The 25,119-nt window shown below is 38.4% G+C and overlaps 1 protein-coding gene across 1 annotated transcript in view; it reads right to left on the bottom strand.

Annotated features, from left to right (window-relative positions):
• Positions 1-23,161, bottom strand: part of LOC140755685 (cytotoxic granule associated RNA binding protein TIA1) — a 49,389-nt gene extending 26,228 nt beyond the window's left edge. The window contains exon 1 of the mRNA XM_073091001.1: positions 22,941-23,161. Within this exon, the coding sequence (XP_072947102.1) occupies positions 22,941-23,130 (190 nt within the window). The 5' untranslated portion in view covers positions 23,131-23,161. The remainder of the gene's footprint in view (positions 1-22,940) is intronic.
• Between the last annotated feature and the right edge of the window lie 1,958 nt (positions 23,162-25,119).

The raw sequence follows: 25,119 nt of genomic DNA, 5'->3' as shown, positions 1-25,119 counted from the left end.
TTTCAAGAAAATATTTTCAACGTTCAGACTAATACGACAAGATGCGGATTAGAAGCGAATTGGCGCTTTAAAATTTACTTTTGAAAGGAAAAATGTAACAAGAAAGTCTTTCTAAATAAAGTCGAATTTAATAATTTGACTATTTTTACTACGCTTTTATAAGCTTGACCTGTATGTTACCGGGACTACAGTCCCTGTACTACGGTAGGGCTACTGTATCCCCTGCCTGTCGTAATAGGCGACTAAAAGGAAGCTTCCGGGGTTGCGGGCGGCAACAGTGGGAGCTCGAACCGTCCAGAAAGCAAACCCGGGAAGGACGACGGTATATGTGGTCGCATACTGTCGTAAACACCAGGTGTGCGGGAGGAGCGTAAACTGCTCCCCCCAGGGCAGAGCCCGATAGTGGCAGCGCGCTCGGAGGATTCCGGTTGTGTTCCATCGGATATCCCGGAGTTATCCACCAAGCGCTGAGGACGGCCATCGGAAGGTTTTAGAGCGGTAAAAATCCCATATAACCCGGCGTCGCTTCCACGTCGTCGGGTACCTTTTGAAGATTTCCCCCTCATAAAAAAAAGGATCAAAAATTGGATAGATTGATTATTAATAACCGGCGTAAGAGGCCAAGTTTCTGACCACAATGTAAAATAAATTATAGTTTAAAAAACTAAAAACTATACTTTTATAGTTAATCCAACTAAAAAGTAATAACTGTTACAGTCTAGTAACTTTGTCATGAGTTTAATCTTAATAATTAACGCCATCTAGCGACTTAGTGAACTTTGTGGATCGATAACATCATCACTAATTAGTTATACTTTAGTCCACACCACATCTGAACACCGCCTCGAAAGTCGTTATTTCTGATGATCCTGATAAGGACAATGGTACAAAATTATTATAATCGTGTATTGTCATCGGTTCTTGATAACTGTTCAAAATTTTGAACTAAACTGACCATTCAAAGTTGGTACAAAACGAGCTCAAAAATTCCGTTGCGTACATACATACCTAGACACTTACAAGTCAAGCTAATAAAAGCGTAGTAAAAAAAACAAATTTATTTGTAGCAAATGTGGCCTATTTTTGGGAATTTCAAAATTCCTAACAGCTAAATTTTGTCAAAGGACTAACTGCAGCAATATGACAGAGGAGTGCAAAAATTCGAATGCTTTATGATTTCTGAAACGAATTGCTTTTCATGCATTTAGGTCAACGTTTTCACTGAAAAATACTGAAAAATTATATCTTAATCCGTACCTCGGAGCTCGAAACACGAATTATGCTTTGTACAAGATTTGCATGGAATCATCATCATCATGATTATATGAAAAAGCGTAATTGATTTTTTATACCTTTTTAGTAGTTTCAAAATTGAATGTTATTGCGTTATTACAATAAAAAAGTAACAAAGAAATACAACCGACTTCTATATCACTACAAAGTAAAAAATAATTGAAATAAATGTTGGTTCAGTACATAGTACTGTAGCTCTACCATGAGTTGGCATAGAAACGCCACTATAGAAATTGTAAATAGAAAACTACTGTCATTTTGCTAGTGAATAACATGACTACTATCGTTACGGTATTTCTTGACAACGTCTGTCAAATTAATGACTCATGGGACCGAATTTGTATGGCAATAGATCATAATGACATTCGCTAGCGATTTGATTTCGATAGGTTTTTTACGTATCGAGTTACGCCACTACGGATTTTAGTTCTACGAGTAACCACCAGAGGCGCTGTACAATTTTTCATACATTTATTTTACGCAGTCGCTAGCGAGTAATACTTTTGTAAACTCATGGTAGTGCTACTGAAGTCGGCGCTCAATATATTTCGTTGGATAACGGCGTAAACAGCGTGTTCAATTTGAGCGCCGACTTGATTACGTACTATGCTAAACCAACATTTATTTCAATTATTTTTCACTTTGTAGTGACTTAGAAGTCGGTTGTATTTTTTGTCGCCCTTAAGATTTTTGAAAGTGCCCCTCGATTTTTCTGGTCTGCCATCATCAGACCCTGATTTCCTTATAATGGGACCACCTTTGAAATATATTTTTTTTAACAAAAAACAATCATCAAAATCGGTTCATAAACTACGAAGTTACCCCCGAACAAACATACAAAAAAACATACATACGGTCGAATTGAGAAACCTTCTTTGAAATCGGTTAAAAAATGGTTTAAAAAACTAAAAACCACGTTTTTATAGTTAATCAAACTAAAAAGTAATTATTGTTGCAATAAAGTAACTTTGCTATAAACCTCTGATTGCCATAGAATCTTCTTTTTTCAAGTAGGTTAAAAAGAATTCAATTTTTAAGTGTCCCATTTAAACGTAGACACACTACTCTTACAACCCTGAAGACTTCATCCCTTAATCCTTGGCTCCTGTCGTATTACAGTGACGCCTGAGACCGTCTCGGACTTAAGATCTGTCTAGTAGGATTTTAGTAAGTATTTTTGTAAAATACATTTTATTTTGACGACGCGCGTGGCGGAGCGGTCACTTTGTACTTGGTAAAACCTTCTGTGGTTCGTCGGTGGCACCACTGCCACACCTATTTACTAGGACTATAATGGAACGCCTTGGATGAGTATTAAGTATGTATGTATGTACCCTTTAAACCAGAATACAACAGCTGTTATTAGGCTGAAAAAGGCGTGGCGGTGGAACCTTTAGAGTCAAATCACAAGTTCTACCTGAAGCCGATCACATGTCGCCACGTGCGCACTAAGCCGCTCCTCATATGTAAGTCAGTCACACCCACACACCGACACGCTGAACTGCTTCACTCTATACATATCGGTGGTACCTATAGTCCGCGCCAAACTTCAAGTCCGCTCTGATATTTAATGCGCGCGGGTGTCAGTCAGAGAGCCAATGCGGTCGAACACAACTACAAGCATATACTCCGTAGCAACACAAGGACACACTAACGTAGGTATGTAACCGCGGGCGAGAGCGGGCAGCGGAGGGTGCCGGGTCCCGCGCTGTCTTCGACTCACTAATATCTACAATTTGCTATTGCGATGCGACTCGCTTCTATATTCGGAGCGGACTAGCAGTTTGGCGCGGACTCTACTACCCCGGTCGAACTACATTGGTTCTAAATCTTTCAGCATATTACAAAATTGTACAAATTTTAAACATTTTTTTTCATATAATATAGGAGTAGCAGACGAGCATGCAGTCCACCTGAAGGTAAGTGGCTACTACCACCCATGGACATCTGTAATCAACCCCAGACAGGATTAGATATTCCTACCTGAGGTCGGCCACAGATGCGCCGCTACCCCTGAGGACTAAGCTGGAACGCCTCGGAAAAGTCTGTCTCCCTTACCACACCCTTCAAAACGGAACACAGCAGCGCCTAACACTGCTGTTATTAGGTAGAAATAGGTGTGGCGGTGGTGCCGCCGGAGTCGAACCACTAAGGGTTCTACCACCTTCAAAACTAAAAGGTGGTTTTTGCAGGTGGTTTCACCACCTACTTGGTAAAACCCTCTGTGGTTCGACTCCGGCAGCACCACAGCCACACCTATTTACTAGGACTATATTGGAACGACTTGGATGAGTATTAAGTATGTATCTCTTACCATACCCTTTAAACCAGAATACAACAGCTGTTATTAGGCAGAAAAAGGAACCTTTGGAGTCAAATCACAAGTTCACAGAACAAGTTCTCGTTCGATCACATGTTGCCACGTGGGCACTAAGCCGCTCCGCATATGTAAGTCAGTCACACCCGCACACCGACACACTGAACTGCTCCACTATAGACAGGTGTGGCGGTGGTCAGCGCCTAACTTCAAGTCCGCTCTGAAGTTAATGCGCACAAGTGTCAGTCAGAGAGCCAATGCGGTCGAACACAACTACAAGCATATACTCCGTAGCAACGTAAGGACACACTAACGCAGGTATGTAACTGCGGGCGAGAGCGGGCAGCGGAGGGTGCGGGGGGGTCCGGCGTTGTCTTCGTCCCACTAATATCTACAATATGCTATTGCGATGCGACTCGCTTCTATATTCGGAGCGGACTAGCAGTTTGGTGCGGACTTTACCACCCCGGTCTAAACCTTTGAGCATATTACAAAATTTGACAAATTTTAAATATTTTAATCCCAACCAAATCCCAATCTTCTTTAAATATAAATCATCATCTGGATTAGAAGCCGAGACTTAATCTTCAAATAACCATATTTTGGCAGTAAAATTCTACTGTGTTTTATGAAGAAACTTTTGTATGATAAACTTTAGGAACTTGTCTCATTGTCGACAAGTAACTAAAATTAGGCTATCAATTATTATTATATTATTATAGGTGGTATAGCCCGCGCCAAACTGCTAGTCCGCTCTGAAGTTGTTGCGAGCAGATGTAGTCATAAAATGTGTTATGGCGACGCGATTCATTTCTATAATCAGAGCGTATTAGCAATTTTACGCGGACTATACCCTCTGTGGTTCGACTCCGGCGGCGCCACCGCCACACCTATTTCTGTTATAACAGCAGTGTAGCGCTGCTGTGTTTTGGTTTGAAGTGTGTGGTAAGAGAGACATACTTATCCTAGGCGATCCAGCTTAGTCCTCAGGCGTAGCGGCTCATCTGTGACCGACCTCAGGTAGGAATATCTAATCCTATCTGGGGTTGATCACAAATGTCTATGGGCGTCACCACCGCCAAATCTATTTCATCTTTATAATAGTCTTAAGCGCCGCTATATTTCGTTTCAAGGGCGTGGTAAAGGAGCACTTTTCCGAGGCACTCCAGCTTAGTTCTCAGGGGTAACGGCGCATCTAAGGCCGACTTCATGTAGGAATCTAATCTTATCTGGGCAAATCTTTTCTGGGGTTGATTTTGTTGGGGTTTTCTGGGGTTGATATTCATGGACGACAGTGATCACTTACCATCAGGTGGACTGCATTCTCGTCTGCTACTTTAGTCTTATAAATACGGTTTTCAAGCTAAATTTTAATCTTAATCGCTTTTCGCTTATATGTTTTAGTGAGACAAATGGCTTATTAAAACTTTTCAATGTTTTGAAAGTGCTGTAAAACATTAAACATTCAGAATGGTTGCCGCAATGAAAAATGTATAAGGCTAAATTAGGGATTTCTTGATGTACTAAACGGGACATGGGGCGTTACGACTTAGTCTATGGGTAGCATTAATATTTTTTGTTGGTCAGTTAACGGGACACAAGGAATTCTTACTTAATTACTGGAAACATTCCAAATTAGATCACGAGAAGCGTAAGTGTTTCTTAATGTGTTTGCTTGGATAATCAGGACCTGAGGCGTTCCAGGTTAGTCCAAGGGTGTCATTAGAGTGTTCTTAATATGTTTGCTATCATAATCAGAACACGAGGCATTCCACCTAAGACTACGGGATTCATAGATTCTATTGGACATTTTCTTAATAAGTTTGCTGGGCTAGTCGGAACACGAGGCATTCCAGCTTAGTCTACGAGAAGTATTGGTTGTCTACAAGATTTCTTAATTAATTTGATATTCCTATTGGAACACAAGGCATTCCAACTTAGTTCATAAGTAACTAGTAATTTGTGGCTAAATGGAACATTACCCGTGGTTTCGCTCACCACCTCTTCGGTCAGAGGTTTTTATCCTCGGGAACAGTATTTTTTTCAGGATAAAAAGTACCCTATGTCCTTTTCTGGACCCTGACAACGTGTGTACAAAATTTCATGACAATCGGTTATGTAGTTAAGGCGTGAAAGTGTGACAAACAAACACACATTCACATTTATAATTAACTAGCTGACCTGGCAAACTTTGTACCGCCTCAAAATCTATTTATCAAATATATTTCATACAAAATATAGCCTATGTTACTCGTGGATAATGTAGCTTTCGAATGGTGAAAGAATTTTTAAAATCGGTCCAGGAGTTTTTGAGCCTATTCATTACAAACAAACAAACAAAGTTTTCCTCTTTATAATATTAGTGTAGATAATAGTGTTGCTTGACCAGGAGTCGAATCCAAGACCACGGTACTTTGAGATCATTAGTAATTAACAGCTTTATTCGCAAAAGATCTCTAAAAACATTTTCATTTCACATTTAATGATGTCACAAAGTCCCTAAAAGGCCTTGGGGTACATTAATTTTCTTCTTAGACCTCCCTAAGGACCTTCTTGGGAGACGAGATCGCCTTAAAATGCTATTATCCCTAAATTTCAATAATGCCACCATTACTTATTTTTAGAAATTACTAAATTTACGTCAGCTACTATGTCATATTACTTCATATTTAATGAAGTAATATGACATAGTACAATTTTATACTCAATTATAATATTTAATAAAATCCTATGTACAGTACTGAATAGATAAATAATTTTAAGAACTAAAAACCACTCTAAAATAGCATAATTAAATAGTTAATCCGGACGATCCTGATAAGAGGAATGGGATAAACTTATTAAAATCGTGTATTGCCATCGGTTCTTGGTAAGTGTTCAAAATTTTAACTTAATCGAACCGTTCAAAGTGGGTAAAAATGAAGTTCAAAGATTCCGTTACACACATACATACACACATACATACATACATACATACATACATACATACATACATACATACATACATACATACATACATACAGATCAAGCTAATAAAAGCGTGGTAAAATTTTTATGAAATTAAAATAGCAAACGAGAATACAGTGAACCTGATGGTAAGTGGCAACTGTCGTATGGACATCTGTAATCAACCCCAGATAAGATTAGATCCCTACATGGTCAGCCACAATTGCCGCTACCTTTGAGGACTATGCTGGAATACCTCGGATAAGTATGTCTCTTACCACACTTCAAACCAGAACACAGCAGCGCTACACTGCTGTTATAACAGAAATAGGTGTGGCGGTGGTGCCGCCGGAGTCGAAACAAATAATTCTACCATATTCAATGTTAATACTATTAAAAAAAAAACATTCGTGCAAAATTAGTCTTTTTTATTCTTTTTCCTCATTTATGTATAAGGAAAATTTTGCCGGCGCAATGTCAAGCGTGAACCGGGCTTATGAGATTAAAAGGACATAAAAGAGGCAAATAAAAGAAAAAGATATATTAAACAGCTAAGAATTTGCAAGGAAAATATGGTATAATTTATAAACTGAAGCGGATTATCATTAAGCCTATTTTTTATTATTATAGGAGTAGCGGCCGAGCATGCAGTCCACCTGATGGTAAGTGGCTACAGCTGCCCATGGACATTGTAATCAATCCCAGATACGATTAGATATTCCTACCTGAGGTCGGCCACAGATGCACCACTACCCCTGAGGACTAAGCTGGAACGCCTCGGAAAAGTATGTCTCCATTACCACACCCTTCAAAGCGGAACACAGCAGCGCTACACTGCTGTTATTAGGTAGAAATAGGTGTTGCGGTAGTGCCGCCGGAGTCGAACCACAAAGGGTTCTACCACCTTCAAAACATTAAACCTAATTTATTCTATGAGCAATCCACCGAATGGTTTAGCGAACAACGCCGAGCATGTGAACACTGCACACGAACAGAAACGCATAACTCTTTGATTCGCCCTGAAATAGCTACAGCCCGCGAAAAACAGACGAGCATCGGGGCGAGTACCGAATATCCCCGAGTTTGGTGATTTTCATATTTGTGTCTATTCGTCTGCTCGGCGAGTATCTAAATATTGTATTACTTTTAGAAGAAAGTGATCAGTATGAAGTTTTAATTTAGATGGTGGTAGAACCCTTCGTCTTTTGAATCCGGCGGCACCACCGCCACACCTATTTCTGCCTAAAAACAGCAGTGTAGCGCTGCTGTGTTCCGGTTTGAAGGGTGTGGTAAGGGAGACATACTTTTCCGAGGCGTTCCAGCTTAGTCCTCAAGGGTAGCGGCGCGTCTGTGGCCGACCTCATGTAGAAATATCTAATCCTATCTGAGGTTGATTACAGATGTCCATGGGCGGCAGTAGCCACTTTATATATTATTTATTATTATTTATTTATTATACGTTGTTTACGTATTATAAATTCATCATCACCCCAATGCCATCTATTTTCGTGTCAAGTGACTAAGTATTGTTGAAAATAATAAAATGAATAAAAATAAGAAAACAATAATGAATGCTGGTACGGAAGCCTCCATGTGCGAGTTCCACTCGTACTTGGCGAATTATTTCGAGTTATTTCAATTGAAATATCTTTTCAGGAATGAAACAAAAGAATTTGGGATACGGTTTAAGGATAAAGACGTTTTAGGGAATTTTCAGGGTTCCATGTGAAAATAAAAAAATGGTTAAATGTTTTTTTCGAAGCCAATTATCTCAGGAATAATATGATAACTGGGTAAGTGAGAGTCGAACTCGCAAACGGAGGGTTCTGTACCACCAAATTTTTTTTTTTTTTTTTTAATACTCGTATTTTTTTCTTAGAAGTAAACGCATTGTGAAATTTAAACTGTATTTCTATTAAGGTCTAAAAGATAGAGCTCTGTGACAGACGGACAGACAGTGGTGGCTTAGTAACAGGATTCCGTTTTACTACCGAACGGTTAAGTTTTTTTTCAATTTCGCGTATAATTTCGTAAGTATATTTCAAAGCGTAATTTCCCAAAAAAAAAAATAATAAATAAAATCCGTATATCAGTGTGTACATTCGTAAGATGTAAAATTACACAAAGATTGGTACATACAGTACTAAAAACTCGATATCTCGATCGAGGGGTTCAAAGTTCAAATCCCAGGCACGTTCTTCTAGTTTTTCAGTTATGTGCAATGGCGAAGCAAACGTTAGGAAACCTGCATACCTGACAGATCTATAAAAAGATCTTACTAGTGAAATCTACGAATACGCACTTGGCTAGCGGTGGAGTGTGGACTAATCCTCATTATGCCCATAACCCGTGCCCAGTAGTGGGACAGTAATGGGTTGACGATGTACATACTTAAGTAAAAAAATCTGAGATGTATACTTTTTTTAAATATTTATAAGGGTTAGCAGACGAACATGCAGCCCACCTGATGGTAAGTGGCTACTGCCGCCCATGGACGTCTGTAATCAGGCCCAGATAGGATTAGATATTCCTATGTGAGGTCGGCCACAGACGCGCCGTTACCCATGAGGACTAAGCTGGAACGCCTCGGAAAAATATGTCTCCCTTACCACAAGAGCACAGTAGCGCTAACACTGCTGTTATAACAGAAATAGGTGTGGCGGTGGTGCCGCAGGAGTCCAACCAGAAAGGGTTCTACCACCTTCAAACTTGGCCAGCGGTGGACTATGGCCTCCTCATTCTGAGAGACCCGTGTCCCAGCAGTGGGACAGTAATGGGTTGACGATACACTTAACAAAAAAATCAAAGAACTAACTTAGGACTTCGAACCTTTAAGCTAATCTAGAGGCATTTTAAACACTAAGATAGCACTGCCCGATTTAGAGGTCTAATTACCATAATTCAAGCAGTTCTAAAGGTAGTTATAATATATTCAAGGCATAAAATTTAGGGTTCAGTAAGGAAGTCGTTATGTAAATTGGTTCCGCATAGCTTTGGTTAAAATTTGTGGCTACGATTCCACTGCCTAATTCTTGTATTTTTCTTTTGGTTTTTGGCTCTATGGTACGTATTCAAGAGCTTTTTATTTGTATAACACAAAGATTAGTAAAGATACTTCACCGCCTTGAAATTGAATGAAGCCACAAATGGCTTATTAGTAAGTTCTTTTTTTGAATTCTTGACAAATAAAAACATTTTTAGAGAAAATTTACGAATAAATAACTAATACTGCGTAATTTACATAATAAATAAATAATTATTTCAAATATTTTAGGGACATTTTAGCACGGAGACGTGGAAAAACATTTTTACGCAACTATTTCAATTCTCAAAACTGGGTACATTTTCTTGTTAGGAGTGAGTAATCTTTACTAATCTATGGTATAATATAAGAGTAGCAGACGAGCGTTCAGTTCGTGTGATGGTAAGTGGCTACTCAACTGAGAATGCTCTGAAGTTCGTCTCCGGCGGTACCGCCAGTATTTTTGTTATAACAGCAGTGTTAAGCGCTGCTGTGTTCTGGTTTGAAGTGTGTAGTAAGACATACTTATACGAAGCATTGCATTGCATTTTTTTTTATAATATAGGAGTAGAAGACGGGCATACAGTCCACCTGATGGTAAGTCGCTACTGCCGCCCATGGTCATCTATAATCAACCCCAGATAGGATTAGATATTCCCACCTAAAGTCGGCCACAGATGCGCCGCTACCCCTGAGGACTAAGCTGGAACCCCTCAGAAAAATCTGTCTCCCTTACCACAAACTTCAAACCGGAACACAGCACCGCCTAACACTGCTGTTATTAGGTAGAAATAGGTGTGGCGGTGGTGCCGCCGGAGTCGAACCACAAAGGGTTCTACCACCTTCCAAGTCAGAGTCAGCTCCCTAGGCATGACTTTGCCTAAAGGTAGATCCGCTTTTACGAAAATATCTATAAATTCAATTCTATATTTTAGTAACATACATATAGTCCGCGTAAAACTGCTAGTCCGCTCTGAATATAGAAATGAATCGCGTCGCCATAGCTAATTGTATGACTACACCTGCTCGCAACAATTTCAGAGCGGACTAGCAGTTTTTAAACATATATCACTAACTACGACTATTTTATCCAAGATGGCCGCTTGCAATCAGCTGATGGCAGTTAAATGTTATGGGCCGGAAATAGATTTAAAACTAGAAATATGTTCTCGCTAAAATATTAGATAGAATTCCGTTTAATGACATGTGAAAATATAGTCACTATTTCCGTAAAATCAATTTAAATGTTATAAGAACGATTTAGGCGACCGCACGATAGAACGAACATCAACCCAAGATAAGATTAGAGTCCTACCTAAGGTCGGCCACAGACAAGCTACCCCTGAGAACTAAGTTGAAATGCCTTAGAAAAGCTTTTTTTATACAATATGGGAGTAGCAGACGAGCATGCTGTCCACCTGACGGTAAGTGGCTACTGCTACCCATGGACATCCTTAATCGATTATATATAGGATTATATATTCCTTCCTGAGGTCGGCCACAGATGCGCCGCTACCCCTGAGGACTAAGCTAGAACGCCTCGGATAAGTATGTCTCTTACCTCACCCTTCAAAATGGAACACAGCAGCGCCTAACACTGCTGTTATTAAGTAGAAATAGGTGTGGCGGTGGTGCCGCCGGAGTCGAACCACAAAGGGTTCTACCACCTTCCAAGTCAGAGTCAGCTCCCTAGGCATGACTTTGCCTAAAGGTAGATCCGCTTTTACGAAAATATCTATAAATTCAATTCTATATTTTAGTAACATACATATAGTCCGCGTAAAACTGCTAGTCCGCTCTGAATATAGAAATGAATCGCGTCGCCATAGCAAATTGTATGACTACGCCTGCTCGCAACTTCAGAGCGGACTAGCAGTTTGGCTGCATTAAACCAATCAAACATATATCACTAACTACGACCATTTTATCCAAGATGGCGGCTTGCAATCAGCTGATGGCAGTTAAATGTTATGGGCTGGAAATAGATTTAAAACTAGAAATATGTTCTCGCTAAAATATTAGATAGAATTCCATTAAATGACATGTGAAAATATAGTCACTATTTCCTTAAAATCAATTTAAATGTTATAAGAACGATTTGGGCGAGCGCACGATAGAACGAACATCAACCCAAGATAAGATTAGAGTCCTACCTAAGGTCGGCCACAGACAAGCTACCCCTGAGAACTCAGTAGAAATGCCTTAGAAAAGCTTTTTTTTATACAATATGGGAGTAGCAGACGAGCATGCAGTCCACCTGACGGTAAGTGGCTACTGCCGCCCATGAACATCCTTAATCGATTATATATAGGATTATATATTCCTTCCTGAGGTCGGCCACAGATGCGCCGCTACCCCTGAGGACTAAGCTGGAACGCTGGAACGCCTCGGAAAAGTATGTGTCCCTTACCACATCCTTCAAACCAGAACACAGCAGCGCTACACTGCTGTTATAACTATAACAGAAATAGGTGTGGCGGTGGTGCCAGAGCCGAACTACAAAGGATTCTACCACCTTCCTTCATTAGTACTTGTAGAAACGTAAAATAGTTTAAAAGTACCTTTCACTGAATAAAAACAGTACACGAAAGAGTTAAACTTATTTAAAATTTGACTACATGGCAATATATTTAATCTGCGGGGTGCTCAAAGAGACACGTATATGTCCAAACTAAAGCGTATTTATGGGCGATAGCGATTTATAAATAAAGGTGGTAGGATATGTTCATTGTGCCATAATATTTATAATATTGATAGCCTAATTATATACACGTAGCCAAGATTTTGGTAAGAAATAAAAAAAAAATGTGAGCCGTCACGGGACGCCTGGCAGATGTGAAACATCGACATTATTTTGTAAAAGTAATATGCAGAAAAGAACATATTGTGATAGGAACTAAATATGTCATAATGATAAAATAAAATATTACGATTTTTTTCCAGATAACGATGACTATTTATTGAATTCGATTGCGCATGGCGACGCGTCGCCACACCGTACACACTACTGCATATAGACTGTATATATCACGTGGCGTCGCTATACCATCGTATAGCGTCGCCACGGCATGCGTCGCCACGCCAGAAATCGGTTTTACGTGCGGCTATAGATGTTTCACATCAAAAATACCTACTCTATAATACATACCTTTATATATGATAACGGTCTTATGTGACATTCTGAAGGTAGTAGAATAATAATAGTAGTGTTCAGTGCTGCTGTTTTCTGGTTTGAAGGGTATGGTAAGGGAGACATATTTATCCGTGGCGATCCAATTTAGTCCTCAGACGTCGTACTGCATTTATTGCCAATCCTAGATAGGTAAGTAATTTTACCTGGAGTTGATAATCTTTAATAGGAATGTAGCCTTATGTGAGGTTGGTTACTGATGTCCATGGGTGACAGTAGCCACTTCCTCTCAGGTGGACTGCATTCTAGTTTGCTACTTAAAATGTTATAATTAAGCAATGTATTTTAAAAATAAGGAGTCATCTAAACAAACAAATCAATCAAACAAATCGCTTTACTCAACAGCGCAGCATTGGACGGCACCTTATATCGATTTTCTCTCTATATCCTGCGAAATCGGTAACCCAATATACATTCCTATAGCAAACCAAATGTACATCGAAACAGCTTTAGTACTTTGAAATAAGGCTCAAAATCCAAAATCAATACTGAGACTCTCAAACGATATTCAGCCTTAAGTCTATACGAAACGGCCCTTTTTGAAATGTTTCTGGTTTAGTTTAAAGGATTTTAGACCTTATAATGTAAGGATAAGGTCGGGTTTGAATTGTAGAGGGTTGGTATTCGAATTTCAGAGCTACAGGGTGCTTCAGGACTTAATTTTTTTGTTTATGTTCTGGTGTTCTTATAAATTTTGATGTGCTATATTTTGATATGTTTTGTCTGAACCGCTTGTGGTTTCGTGGTGTATGTGGGTTGGAAATGATTTGCTGAGTCAAGCAAGATGGGATACTTTCAGATTTTGAATGTACCTAATAATAGATGAAATAGTAAGTGGCTACTGCTAATGGATATCTGTTCTCGACCCCAGATTCCTACGTGAGATTGGTGTCAAATGTGACGCTACTTCTAAGTAATATGCTGAAACGCATCGGAAAAATACGTAAAGGGAGGACTCTTCGAACTGGAACACAGCAGCGCTATACTGCTGTTATAACAGAGATAGGTGTGACGGTGGTGCCGGAGTAGAACCACAGAGGGTGCTACCACTTGCTACTTTTTACATTATTTGCTTATTCTACCGACGTTTAAATATATTTATAGTTACATGTAATTATTTACAATTAATTATTATGTATATAGAAATAAATTATCACTTGATTTAACAGTGAAGGATAACATCGTGAGGAATGATGATGATGATGATGATGATGATGATGAATGATGCATAACAGGTAATTTTTGAAAGTCAACTTTTTTTTATAATATAGGAGTAGCAGACGAGTATGCAGTCCACTTATTAGTAAGTGGCTATTGCCGCCCATGGACATCTGTAATCAACCCCAGATAGGATTAGATATTCCTACCTAAGGTCGGCCACAGATGCGCCGCTACCCCTGAGGACTAAGCTGGAACGCTTTCGAATAGTCTGTCTCCCTTACTTCACCCTTCAAAACGGAACACAGCAGCGCCTAACACTGCTGTTATTAGGTAGAAATCTAATCCAATCTCTTTTAATTATCATCATCATCAACCCTATACTGTCCCACTGCTGGGCACAGGTCTCCTCTCAGCGCGCTGGCCAAGTGCGTATCGGTAGACTTCACATACCTTTGAAAACTTTTCTCTTTTTAAGATTTCTCAGGTATATAGGTTTCCTCAGGGTGTTTTCCTTTACAGTTTAAGCAAGTGATAATTAACTGCAACTACTTCCACGACTTTGAAAAATCAGAGGTGCGTCTCGGATTTGTACCTTGGACCCATCTATCAAGAGGCCGAGTTTCTTAACTCAACTCATTAATGTCCCACTGCTGGGCATAAGTCTGAGAATGAGTATAATGCACATGTGTATAGTCCACGGCGCTGGTCAAGTGAAGATTGGTAGACTTCTTACTTTACGAATTTTATTAAGACACTTAATAAAATTCGTAAAGTAGAACGTAGTAGTTGGTGGTAGAACCCTTTGTGGTTCGACTCCGGCGGCACCACCGCCACACCTATTTCTACCTAATAACAGCAGTGTTAGGCGCTGCTGTGTTCCGGTTTGAAGGGTGTGGTAAGGGAGATAGACTTTTCCGAGGCGTTTCAGCTTAGTCCTCAGGGGTAGCGGCGCATCTGTGGCCGACCTCAGGTAGGAATATCTAATCCTATCTGGGGTTGATTACAGATGTCCATGGGCGGCAGTAGTCACTTACCATCAGGTGGACTGCATGCTCGTCTGCTACTCTCATATTATAAAAAAAAAAAGTTTTAAAACGACTACAGAGGGTAATATTTTTCTAGTATAAAGTGGATGTAGGTATGTGTCAGACTTTGGCATGCCCTTCAAGCCAAATGGGTTGACAGAAAAACATATGAGGTGTTTTAATTTAAGCTGTTAATTTTTTGTATTTATAATAATTATATATATATTATATATATATATATATTATATATATTATATATTTATAATAATTTTACACAGTTTGAAGTCTTTAAAAAACTAAAAAGACTTGACACACGGAAAGGCGCTGGTCCAGATAACTTACCTGCGGTATTCATAGCCAAATGTGCCGAGCCTCTCATTACCAGTTTGCATCATTTACAACAAATCCCTTCAAGCCGGAATCTTTCCAGATTTATGGAAGAGAGCAAGAATTGTACCTATTTATAAAAAAGGTGGCTGTAATAATATATCCAATTATCGGCCTATCTCAATAATATCCATTTTGCCTAAAATGTTTGAATCCCTTTTACACCCTCTTTTCCTCCGACACGTGCAACAAGCTATATCAGAGGAACAACATGGTTTCATGGTTTCCAGATCTACTGTGACTAACCTAGCTAACTTCTTTACGTTCGTCTCCAGTTCCGTCGACTCGGGCATTCAGGTTGATACTGTATATACAGACTTTTCAAAAGCATTTGATAAGGTCAATCACTCACTACTTATAAAGAAGCTTTCAAATTTTGGATTTGGAGGATCGTTGCTGTCATGGCTATCCTCTTACCTAGAGAGTAGATCATCACAGGTGGTAGTTAAGGGCTACATGTCATCGCCGTACTATGCTACATCAGGAGTCCCACAGGGATCTATTCTAGGACCCCTCCTTTTCAACATTTTTCTCAATGATGTTACTAACTGCATGCGTAACTCTAAGTACTTTATATTTGCTGATGACCTTAAGATCGCAAAACAAATAAAATCTGAAAAGGATGCCAAAGCTCTCCAAGAAGACGTTAATAGATTATCGGACTGGTGCAGTAACAATGGAATGCTCCTTAATCCTGATAAGTGCTCATTTATTAAATTTACTAGAAACCTTAAATCATTTGATATGGCATACCAAATAAATGGTGTTAAACTCCAACAACAACAGACTATACGTGATTTAGGCGTAACATTTGACTCCAAATTAAATTTTATCAATCATGTCGAAAACATATGTAAATCTGCTCGAAGTATGTTAGGCTTCTTATTCAGGAACTCCAAGGAATTTAAGAACATAAACACCAGAAAGCTACTATTTACTACTCTCGTTAGAAGTAAACTCGAATACTGCTCTGTTATTTGGAACCCTACCTACCAAATTCATAAGGACCGCATTGAGTCTATTCAAAGGCGCTTTACCTCTTTCTATTTCCACGGATCAAATAAACGAGAACCGTACAGCAATCGTCTCCAAAATTTTAATCTTATGATGCTGTCGGACAGACGCAAAATGCATGACCTGACATTTTTGTTTAAGCAATTAAATAGCATCCTCGACAATTCTAACCTACTACATCACTTCTCACTCGCTGTTCCAAATAATTTACCACGGTATCCAAGACCTATACTTACCCATAGAATATACAAAACTAACTTAGGACGTAATTCTCTCATTCCTAGACTGTGTAAATTGCTACAAGAGTTTTTAAGCAAGGACGACACCTTAGACATCTTTCACGATAAACTTGCAGTGTTTAAAAATAAAATCTATAGGGTTTTGAACCCAAATTATTATAAAATCTAAGCACGTATGTAAAGTAATATCATAATATTTATAATATGTACAAACACTAACATTTTTTTTATTGTTTTTTTTTTATTTTTTTTCAAATCACAATTATATATATGTATATCATAAGTGCATCGCCATCATAAATACCATATTTATTATATATGTTATTCATGCCATATACTCATTGTTATAGTACATATTTCCATTTAATAATGCATAACATTTATATATATTTATTATCTATAAACATCAATTTCCTATTTTTTAGTAAGATTCTTGTTAATGCACCTTTAATTGCTACGCATGTTGTGTTCATACGTAACTAAAATTACAAAAAGACTAACTTTAAGATTTAGATCTGTAAGAACTGTTGTATTTTGTAATTTTGTGTATGATCCTTAAATAAATAAATAAAATAAATTACCAGCGTCATAACGTTTTTATATACCTAGGTAATCATATTCACCAAAAAATGTCTATTTTAATTTAATTAACTTATATTTTGAGTTCATTCTAACAATCACATTAAGGCCACATTCTGAAAACGAAATTACGTTTTGAAGTAAAAAAGCTGTAATTTACGTTGGAGCGCGTCAAAATATTTTATTTTCAAAAAAGAGCAACCTGTATATTTAAATTGCACGCCATAGTCCGCTCTCTCGGTTCGTTAGCCGGGCCTTTACGGGTTCGAGTCCGGGCGTGGTATAAGTTATAAGCTGACGCGGGTATCTATTTAAATATAACTCAAAGGTGACTGACTGACATAGTGATCTATCAACGCACAGCCCAAACTACTGGACGGATCGGGCTGAAATTTGGCATGCAGGTAGATGTTATGAGGCATCCGCTAAGAAAGGATTTTGATCAATTCTACCCCCAAGGGGATAAAATAGGGGATGAAAATATTACTTCGTAACGCGAGCGAAGCCGCAGGCAAAAGCTCGTTTATAATATAGGTAAATAAATAAACGCTTTCTACACTTACAGGCTTCTCTGTATGAGGGCCATAGACACACACAAAGACGAACACAAACACCCAGACCCAGAACAGATATCTAAATACATTCAGATATTTGTCTGGCCGGGGATCGAATACGGAACCCTTCGTCAGACCGGTATGTAACCGTCAAACGTTGAGTGACAGACGAGCATGCACCACCTGATGGTAAGCTACTGTCGCACATGGTTAATGTAATCAATCTCAGACAAGATTAGATTCCTATCTGAGATCAAATACAGATCCGTTCGTTAAGTCAGAGAATGTTGAAGGTGGTAGAACCCTTTGTGGTTCGACTCCGGCACCACCGCCACACCTATTTCTGTTATAACAGCAGCGGTAAGCGTTGCAGTGCTTTTGAAGGGTGTGGTACGAGAGACATACTTTTCCGAGGCGTTCCAGCTTAGTCCTCAGGGATAGCGGCGCATCGGTGTCCGACCTGAGGTAGGGATATTAAATACTATCTGGGGTTGATAACAGACGTCCCTGGGCGGCAGTAGCCATCTACCATCAGGCGGATAGCATGCTCGCCTGCTACTCTAATATTATAAAAAATAAGCTGGTATGCCTCACAAAAGTGTGATTCTCTTACCACACTTCAAACCAGAACCCAGCAGCGCTACACTGCTGTTATAACAGAAATAGGTGTGGCGGTGGTGCCGCTAGCGTCGAACGATGAAGGGCTCTACATTTAAAATATTATAATATTATGTATGGATATTTAACCTTTATCCTCCTTGCCAAATGGAGCGGAAATAACTAACACAGCCCTTTTGAATGGTCCTTTATTTATATCTGTAAAAAGTTTCTACAGTATCGTACATACTTTTTCTGAAAGATAAATTTAAATGGCTTTATTAGTTTATATGTATTATTAGCTGACTCCACAAACGTTGTGTTGCAATATAAATAAAAAAATGTTAAGAGTGAACAACCCTTATCACTTTGGGGTATGAAAAATAGATAGCCGATTCTCAGACCTACTGAATATGCATATAAAATTTGGTGAAAATCGGTAAAGCCGTTTCGGAGGAGTACGGTAACTAACATTGTGACCCGAGAATTTTATATATAAGATTTTTGCGTGATTTCTTCTTGTGTTTCAGTGGAAGAGCATGGATGTACTGACTTACAAATGAGGCGATCATCATGCTTATATGGCAAATCTAATCAGCTTCAGGTAAAACCTGTTCTGTAGAGTTGTACTGTACCCTTACCATGAGTTTTTACGTTTTGACAAATACGACTGTTTTGGTATTTGTTTATGTATTGCCCAAACAATTTCCAATCAGCGCCCCTAGCGGATTGTATCTCAACTATAGTGTCAGTAACGTAACATTAAATGTCTAAATTGACAAAATGGCGCTTTATGTTTTGTCTCACTTTTTTGCGAACATGTGAGGCAGACAAAAATACTTGAGCACTTATTGTTACGTTTACTCAGTCTAGAAAAGCAAACGGACCAAAATAATGGATTGAGTAAACGTAACGTAAAATTGTGGGATATTTTGACTCATGGTAAGGGTACTGATTGCATGTTTGTTTGTTGTTTTAATTCAATAACTATCAATTATTAAATTACTTAAAATATAACCTATGTCACCCACAATTTCGACGACACCTCATATGTTAATCCGTCAAGCCGTTTGTGCAGCGTGACAAAGAATGAGACATACATACATACTCTCAAAACATTACCCTCTGCATCGGCAAAACAAAAACATTGTCTTTATAAAAATCCTTTCAAAGTATTCATAATTAAAATAATTAAATTTTATTACATACATTTCCTGTTAAGTAGTCTCCATTATTTTTAATAACCTACCATTAATATCATATTGTTATTTAACGAGATTCTCTTTTATAATATAGGAGTAGCAGACGAGCATGCAGTCCACCTGATGGTAAGCTACCGTATGGATTATGGCCTAATCCTACTCTGAGAGGACCCGTGCCCAGCAGTGGGACATTATAAAACAAAGAAGTTAAAGGTGTTAGAACTCTCAGTGGTTCGGCGTCGTCACCTCCATACCTATTTCTGTTATGACAGTGACAATTGAGTGTCAAAACTTTACATTATCTTGTTTGGAGTGAGTAATCTTTACTAGCCTGTGGTTATAACAGAAATAGTTATGGTGGTGATGTTGGAATCGAATCACAGAAGCTTCTTCCTTCAAAACTGAACATAATGGGCCCTACTAGTAAGGTAATAATATTTGAAGTAATTTTTCGTGTCTGAATTAAACTACCCTTGCGAAATGTGGGTCACCGTGTGATAATTAGTGAAATTTATTGCACGACCATCCCCTAGGGCGAGGGTGGAGGGTGGCTTTCGATTTTTATAATTCACCCACTTTTCCTAGAGGGGTAGTTTTAAAATGTATGTGGAGTTAAAGTTTTCATTTTGTGGTTGGTAAAGTGTTGTGTTGTTTTTATATTCTGTGGTTTCAATCAATGTTTCTAAGCCCTTTACTTAGGCCATAGTCTACCATGCTGGCCAAGTGCGTATTGGTAGACTTCACATACTTTTGACAACTTCGTCACTATTACTCTCCCACTGCTGGGCATGGGTCTCCTCTTTTTTAACACGCTTTTATTATAATACGAGCACGCAGTCCACCTGATGGTATGTGGATACTGCCGCCCATGGACAACTGTAATCAAACCCAGATAGGATAATTCCTACCTGAGGTCGGTCACAGATGTGCCGCTACCCCTGAGGACTGAGCTGGAACGCGTCGGAAAACTATGCCTCCCTTGCCACACTTCAAACTAGAACACAGCAGTTAATATTGCTATTACAACAGGAATAGGTGTGGCCGTAGTGCAGTCTCCCTTACCACACTTCAAACCAGAACCCAGCAGCGCTTAACACTGCTGTTATGAACCAGTTACTACCAACTCTACCACCTTCAAACACATATAGCTATCGTCAATCTAAATATATATAACTCAAAGGTGACTGACCGACATAGTGATCTATCAACGCACAGTTTAAACTGGACGGATCGGGCTGAAATTTGGTATGCAGGTAGATGTTATGACGTAGGCATCCGCTAAGAAAGGATTTTGATCAATTCTACCCCCAAGGGGATAAAAGAGGGGATGAAAATATTACTTCGTAACGCGAGCGAAGCCGCGGGAAAAAGCTCGTATTTTTATAGTTATGCAAACTTTAAATGGGCCTACAGTGCTACCTACCCTTAGTTAATATACCATAACTAACCCTATAAGTTAATTAGAGGGTGTGTCTGCATGTCTGTCGACAATAATTATAAAAGTCGCCTACATTAATTCATTATGAAATATTTTATGACGCGTGGCGGAGTGGTCACCACGCAAGGGTTCCGGGTTCGATTCATGTAGGTATTTGTATAAATTTTGAAAAAACTGTGTAGTTTTTTCTGGGTCTGGGTGTTTCTGTGTTTGTATGTGTGTGTGCCTGTGTGCATGTCCTCATCTACGTCACTAAGAATCAATAAAGAAAGACAAAATGTTTATAAGAAACGATAAAAGGTGGTAGAATGATCGTGGTTCGACTCCGGCGGCACCACCGCCACACATATTTCTGTTATAACAGCAGTGTAGCGCTGCTGTGTTCTGGTTTGAAGTGTGGTAAGGGAGACTGCACTACGGCCACACCTATTTCTGTTATAATAGCAGTGTTAAGCGCTGGTTTGAAGGGGGTAGTTAGGAAGACACTTTCCGAGGCGTTCCAGCTTATTCCTCAGGGGCGGCGCATCTGTGGTCGACCTCAGGTAGGAATATCTGATCTTCTCTGGGGTTGATTACAGATGTCCATGGGCGACAGCAGCCACTTACCATCAGGTGAACTGCATGCTCGTCTTCTACTTCTATATTATAAAAAAAATCTCAGATAGAAATCTAATGGTATCAGGGTTTGATTACAAATGTCCATGGGCGGCAGTCGCACCTTACAATAATATATACGAGCATAATCTTTTTCTTTACCGTTTAAGCAAATGCTCGGACTGTCAGAGATGCCAAATTAAATTCAAAAAATCATTAAGAATGTCACTTTGGATTTAAAAGAAAGATATTAAAACACTGAATTTTTTTTAAGCACAAAAGATAAAATAACCGAAGCATAAAGATAACACTGTCCTGCAAATTGAAGGTAAGTTTACGATAGCAACCCCATCAGGTACTTAAGGCCCCGTCACATAAAAACGACATAACGTCGCCCATAAAAAGGTAATATCATACACAATAAATTATGACGACATAAAAAGCTCACGAGCCTTATAAAGACATATTTTAAATCAACCTGTATATATTATACAGGATGTTAGAAATCAAGCAACGACGAAACGTTATCTCCATAACGAAACAATGTGCCTATTTTGAAAAAAAAATGTTTTGATTAATACATACAGGATGTTAGAAAACAAGCAATAGATACAGGGACTTATAAAGACATGTTTTAATATACAGGTTGATTAAAAAAAATGTGTATATTATATATATATAGGTTGTTAGAAATCAAGGAATAGATTATGTATACAGGGGCTTATAAAAATATATTTTAAATCAACCTGTATACATTATGATACAGGATGTTACAAATCAAACAATAGATTATGTATACAGATATTTTAAAGCAACATGTATATATATTGTTAGGACGATGGTAAGAGTAAATAAAATTTAATTGTCAAATGAGGGTATTAACTAAAAGTGGGGGTATAAAAGTGCACTGTACATCGACTACTGAGTAGTTCTTTTCCGATCTTCATAAAGAAATCAAGGAATAGATTATGTATACAGGGGCTTATAAAAATATATTTTAAATCAACCTGTATACATTATGATACAGGATGTTACAAATCAAACAATAGATTATGTATACAGATATTTTAAAGCAACATGTATATATATTGTTAGGACGATGGTAAGAGTAAATAAAATTTAATTGTCAAATGAGGGTATTAACTAAAAGTGGGGGTATAAAAGGGCACTGTAGATCGACTACTGAGTAGTTCTTTTCCGACCTTTATAAAGGACGTTACTCTGCCACTTTTGTTGCTCATTTTCGTTTAATCGTTTTTCTGTTTATTTAGGAAAGTTAATATTCTCGGCTTATAAAAGTTGGTTTTTAAATAATCTGACGAGGTTCTTAATAATATTATATCTTCTTTCTACCTTCAAACCTAAAAAAGCAAAGGACTTACCAAGCTTACTATGAGGGTGCTGGTGGTGATGTAAGGGCGCCTGCTGCTGCATCTGAGGCATCAGCGCTGGGTGGGGGAGCTGCAGCAGCTTCGGCTCCAGCTTCGTTGCAGCAGCGACTGGTATCGGCCCAGCGTTGGTCATGGTGGTCATGGTGGCGGCAGGCATCATCAGCGTCGACATCGTTAACATCGTGACAACGGTTAATTAAGCTGCCATTTTTTTTGAAACTACGTAAATAAAACGCGCGCTTTTGATTTTTTTTTTTGGTAAAAGTTATTTACATGTTACGGTGTTTGGTTAATTTTGGTTACTAGCGTACGGATGTGCAAACTAATCTATTTGCGTCTGGAATTACACTGATTTTGAAAAATTTTGAACATCATTTTTTTATGAGAACTTGTGGTTTTGGCGCTTTGCAAGAGACTTAAAATCTATTACGTTTCACTGTGGGTAAATCTAATATTAATTGTTGAGGTCCGTTATTAAAAATCAATCTATCCACTGTTTTGCCTATCGAAGATCGACATTTGTCAATTTCTAAAAGACAACAATTGTCAAACATCGACATTTGGCAGTTTCTAAAATACAGCAATTGTCAAACATTAACATTTGACAATTTATAAAACATCGATATATAGCCATTTATAAAAGACACCAATTTCTTAAAGACAGCAATTGTAAAGATCGACTTATGACAACACATGACAATTAAAAGTCGCTGTCAATTAAGAAACATCGACATTTATCAACATGACAATTGACAACCGGTATCGGCCCAGCGTTGGTCATGGTGGCAGCAGGCATCATCAGCGTCGACATCGTTAACATCGTGACTACGGTTAATTAAGCTTCCATTTTTTTTAAACTACGTAAATAAAACGCGCGCTTTTTGTTTTTTTTTTTTGATAAAAGTTATTTACATGTTACGGTGTTTGGTTAATTTTGGTTACTAGCGTACGGATGTGCAAACTAATCTATTTGCGTCTGGAATTACACTGATTTTGAAAAATTTTGAACATCATTTTTTTATGAGAACTTGTGGTTTTGGCGCTTTAAAATACGTTAAGTAAACGTTAAGTTTCGCTGTGGGTAAATATGATGTTACTTATTGTCTGTTATTAATAATCAATCTATCCACTGTATTTCCTATCAAAGAGCGATATTTGTCAATTTCTAAAAGACAGCAATTGTCAAACATGGTCATTTGACAATATCTAAAGGTCAGAAATTGTCAAACATCAACATTTGACAATTTCTAAAAGACAGCAATTGTAAAACATCGATATTTGACAATTTCTAAAAGACACTAATTGTAAAAATCGACATATGACAATATAACAATTGACAGTCGCAGTCAATTGACAATTCTCAAGCATCGACATTTGTCAACATGACAATTGACAACCGGTATCGGTCAGCGTTGGTCATGGTGGTCATGGTGGCGGCAGGCATCATCAGCGTCGACATCGTTAACATCGTGACCACGGTTAATTAAGCTGCCATTTTTTTTGAAACTACGTAAATAAAACGCGCGCTTTTTGATTTTTTTTTTGGTAAAAGTTATTTACATGTTACGGTGGTTTGGTTAATTTAGTTACTAGCGTACGGATGTGCAAACTAATCTATTTGCGTCTGGAATTACACTGATTTTGAAAATTTTTGAAAAACATTTTTTTATGAGAATTTGTGGTTTTGGCGCTTTAAAATAGTCCTAAATGTTAAGTTTCGCTGTGGGTAAATACGATGTCACTTATTGTCCGTTATTAATAATCAATCTATCCACTGTATTTCCTATCAAAGAGCAATATTTGTCAATTTCTAAAAGACAGCAATTGTCAAACATGGTCATTTGACAATATCTAAAGGTCAGAAATTGTCAAACATGAATATTTGACAATTTCTAAAAGACAGCAATTGTCAAACATCAAAATTTGACAATTTCTTAAAGACAGCAATTGTAACGATCGGCATATGACAACCTGACAATTGACAGTCGCTGTCAATTGACAATTCTCAAACATCGACATTTGTCAACATGACAATTGACAGCCGGTATCGGCCAGCGGTGGTCATGGTGGCAGCAGGCATCATCAGCGTCGACATCGTTAACATCGTGACCACGGTTAATTAAGCTGCCATTTTTTTTTAAACTACGTAAATAAAACGCGCGCTTTTTGA

Source organism: Epargyreus clarus, unplaced genomic scaffold (genome assembly GCF_041222505.1).
Source record: "Epargyreus clarus isolate Ecla_fem2 unplaced genomic scaffold, WU_Ecla_fem_2.2 ptg000033l, whole genome shotgun sequence".
NCBI lineage: Eukaryota > Metazoa > Arthropoda > Insecta > Lepidoptera > Hesperiidae > Epargyreus > Epargyreus clarus.
The sequence above is the reverse complement of the archived record's forward strand: the minus strand, read 5'-3'. Positions and strand labels throughout refer to the sequence as shown.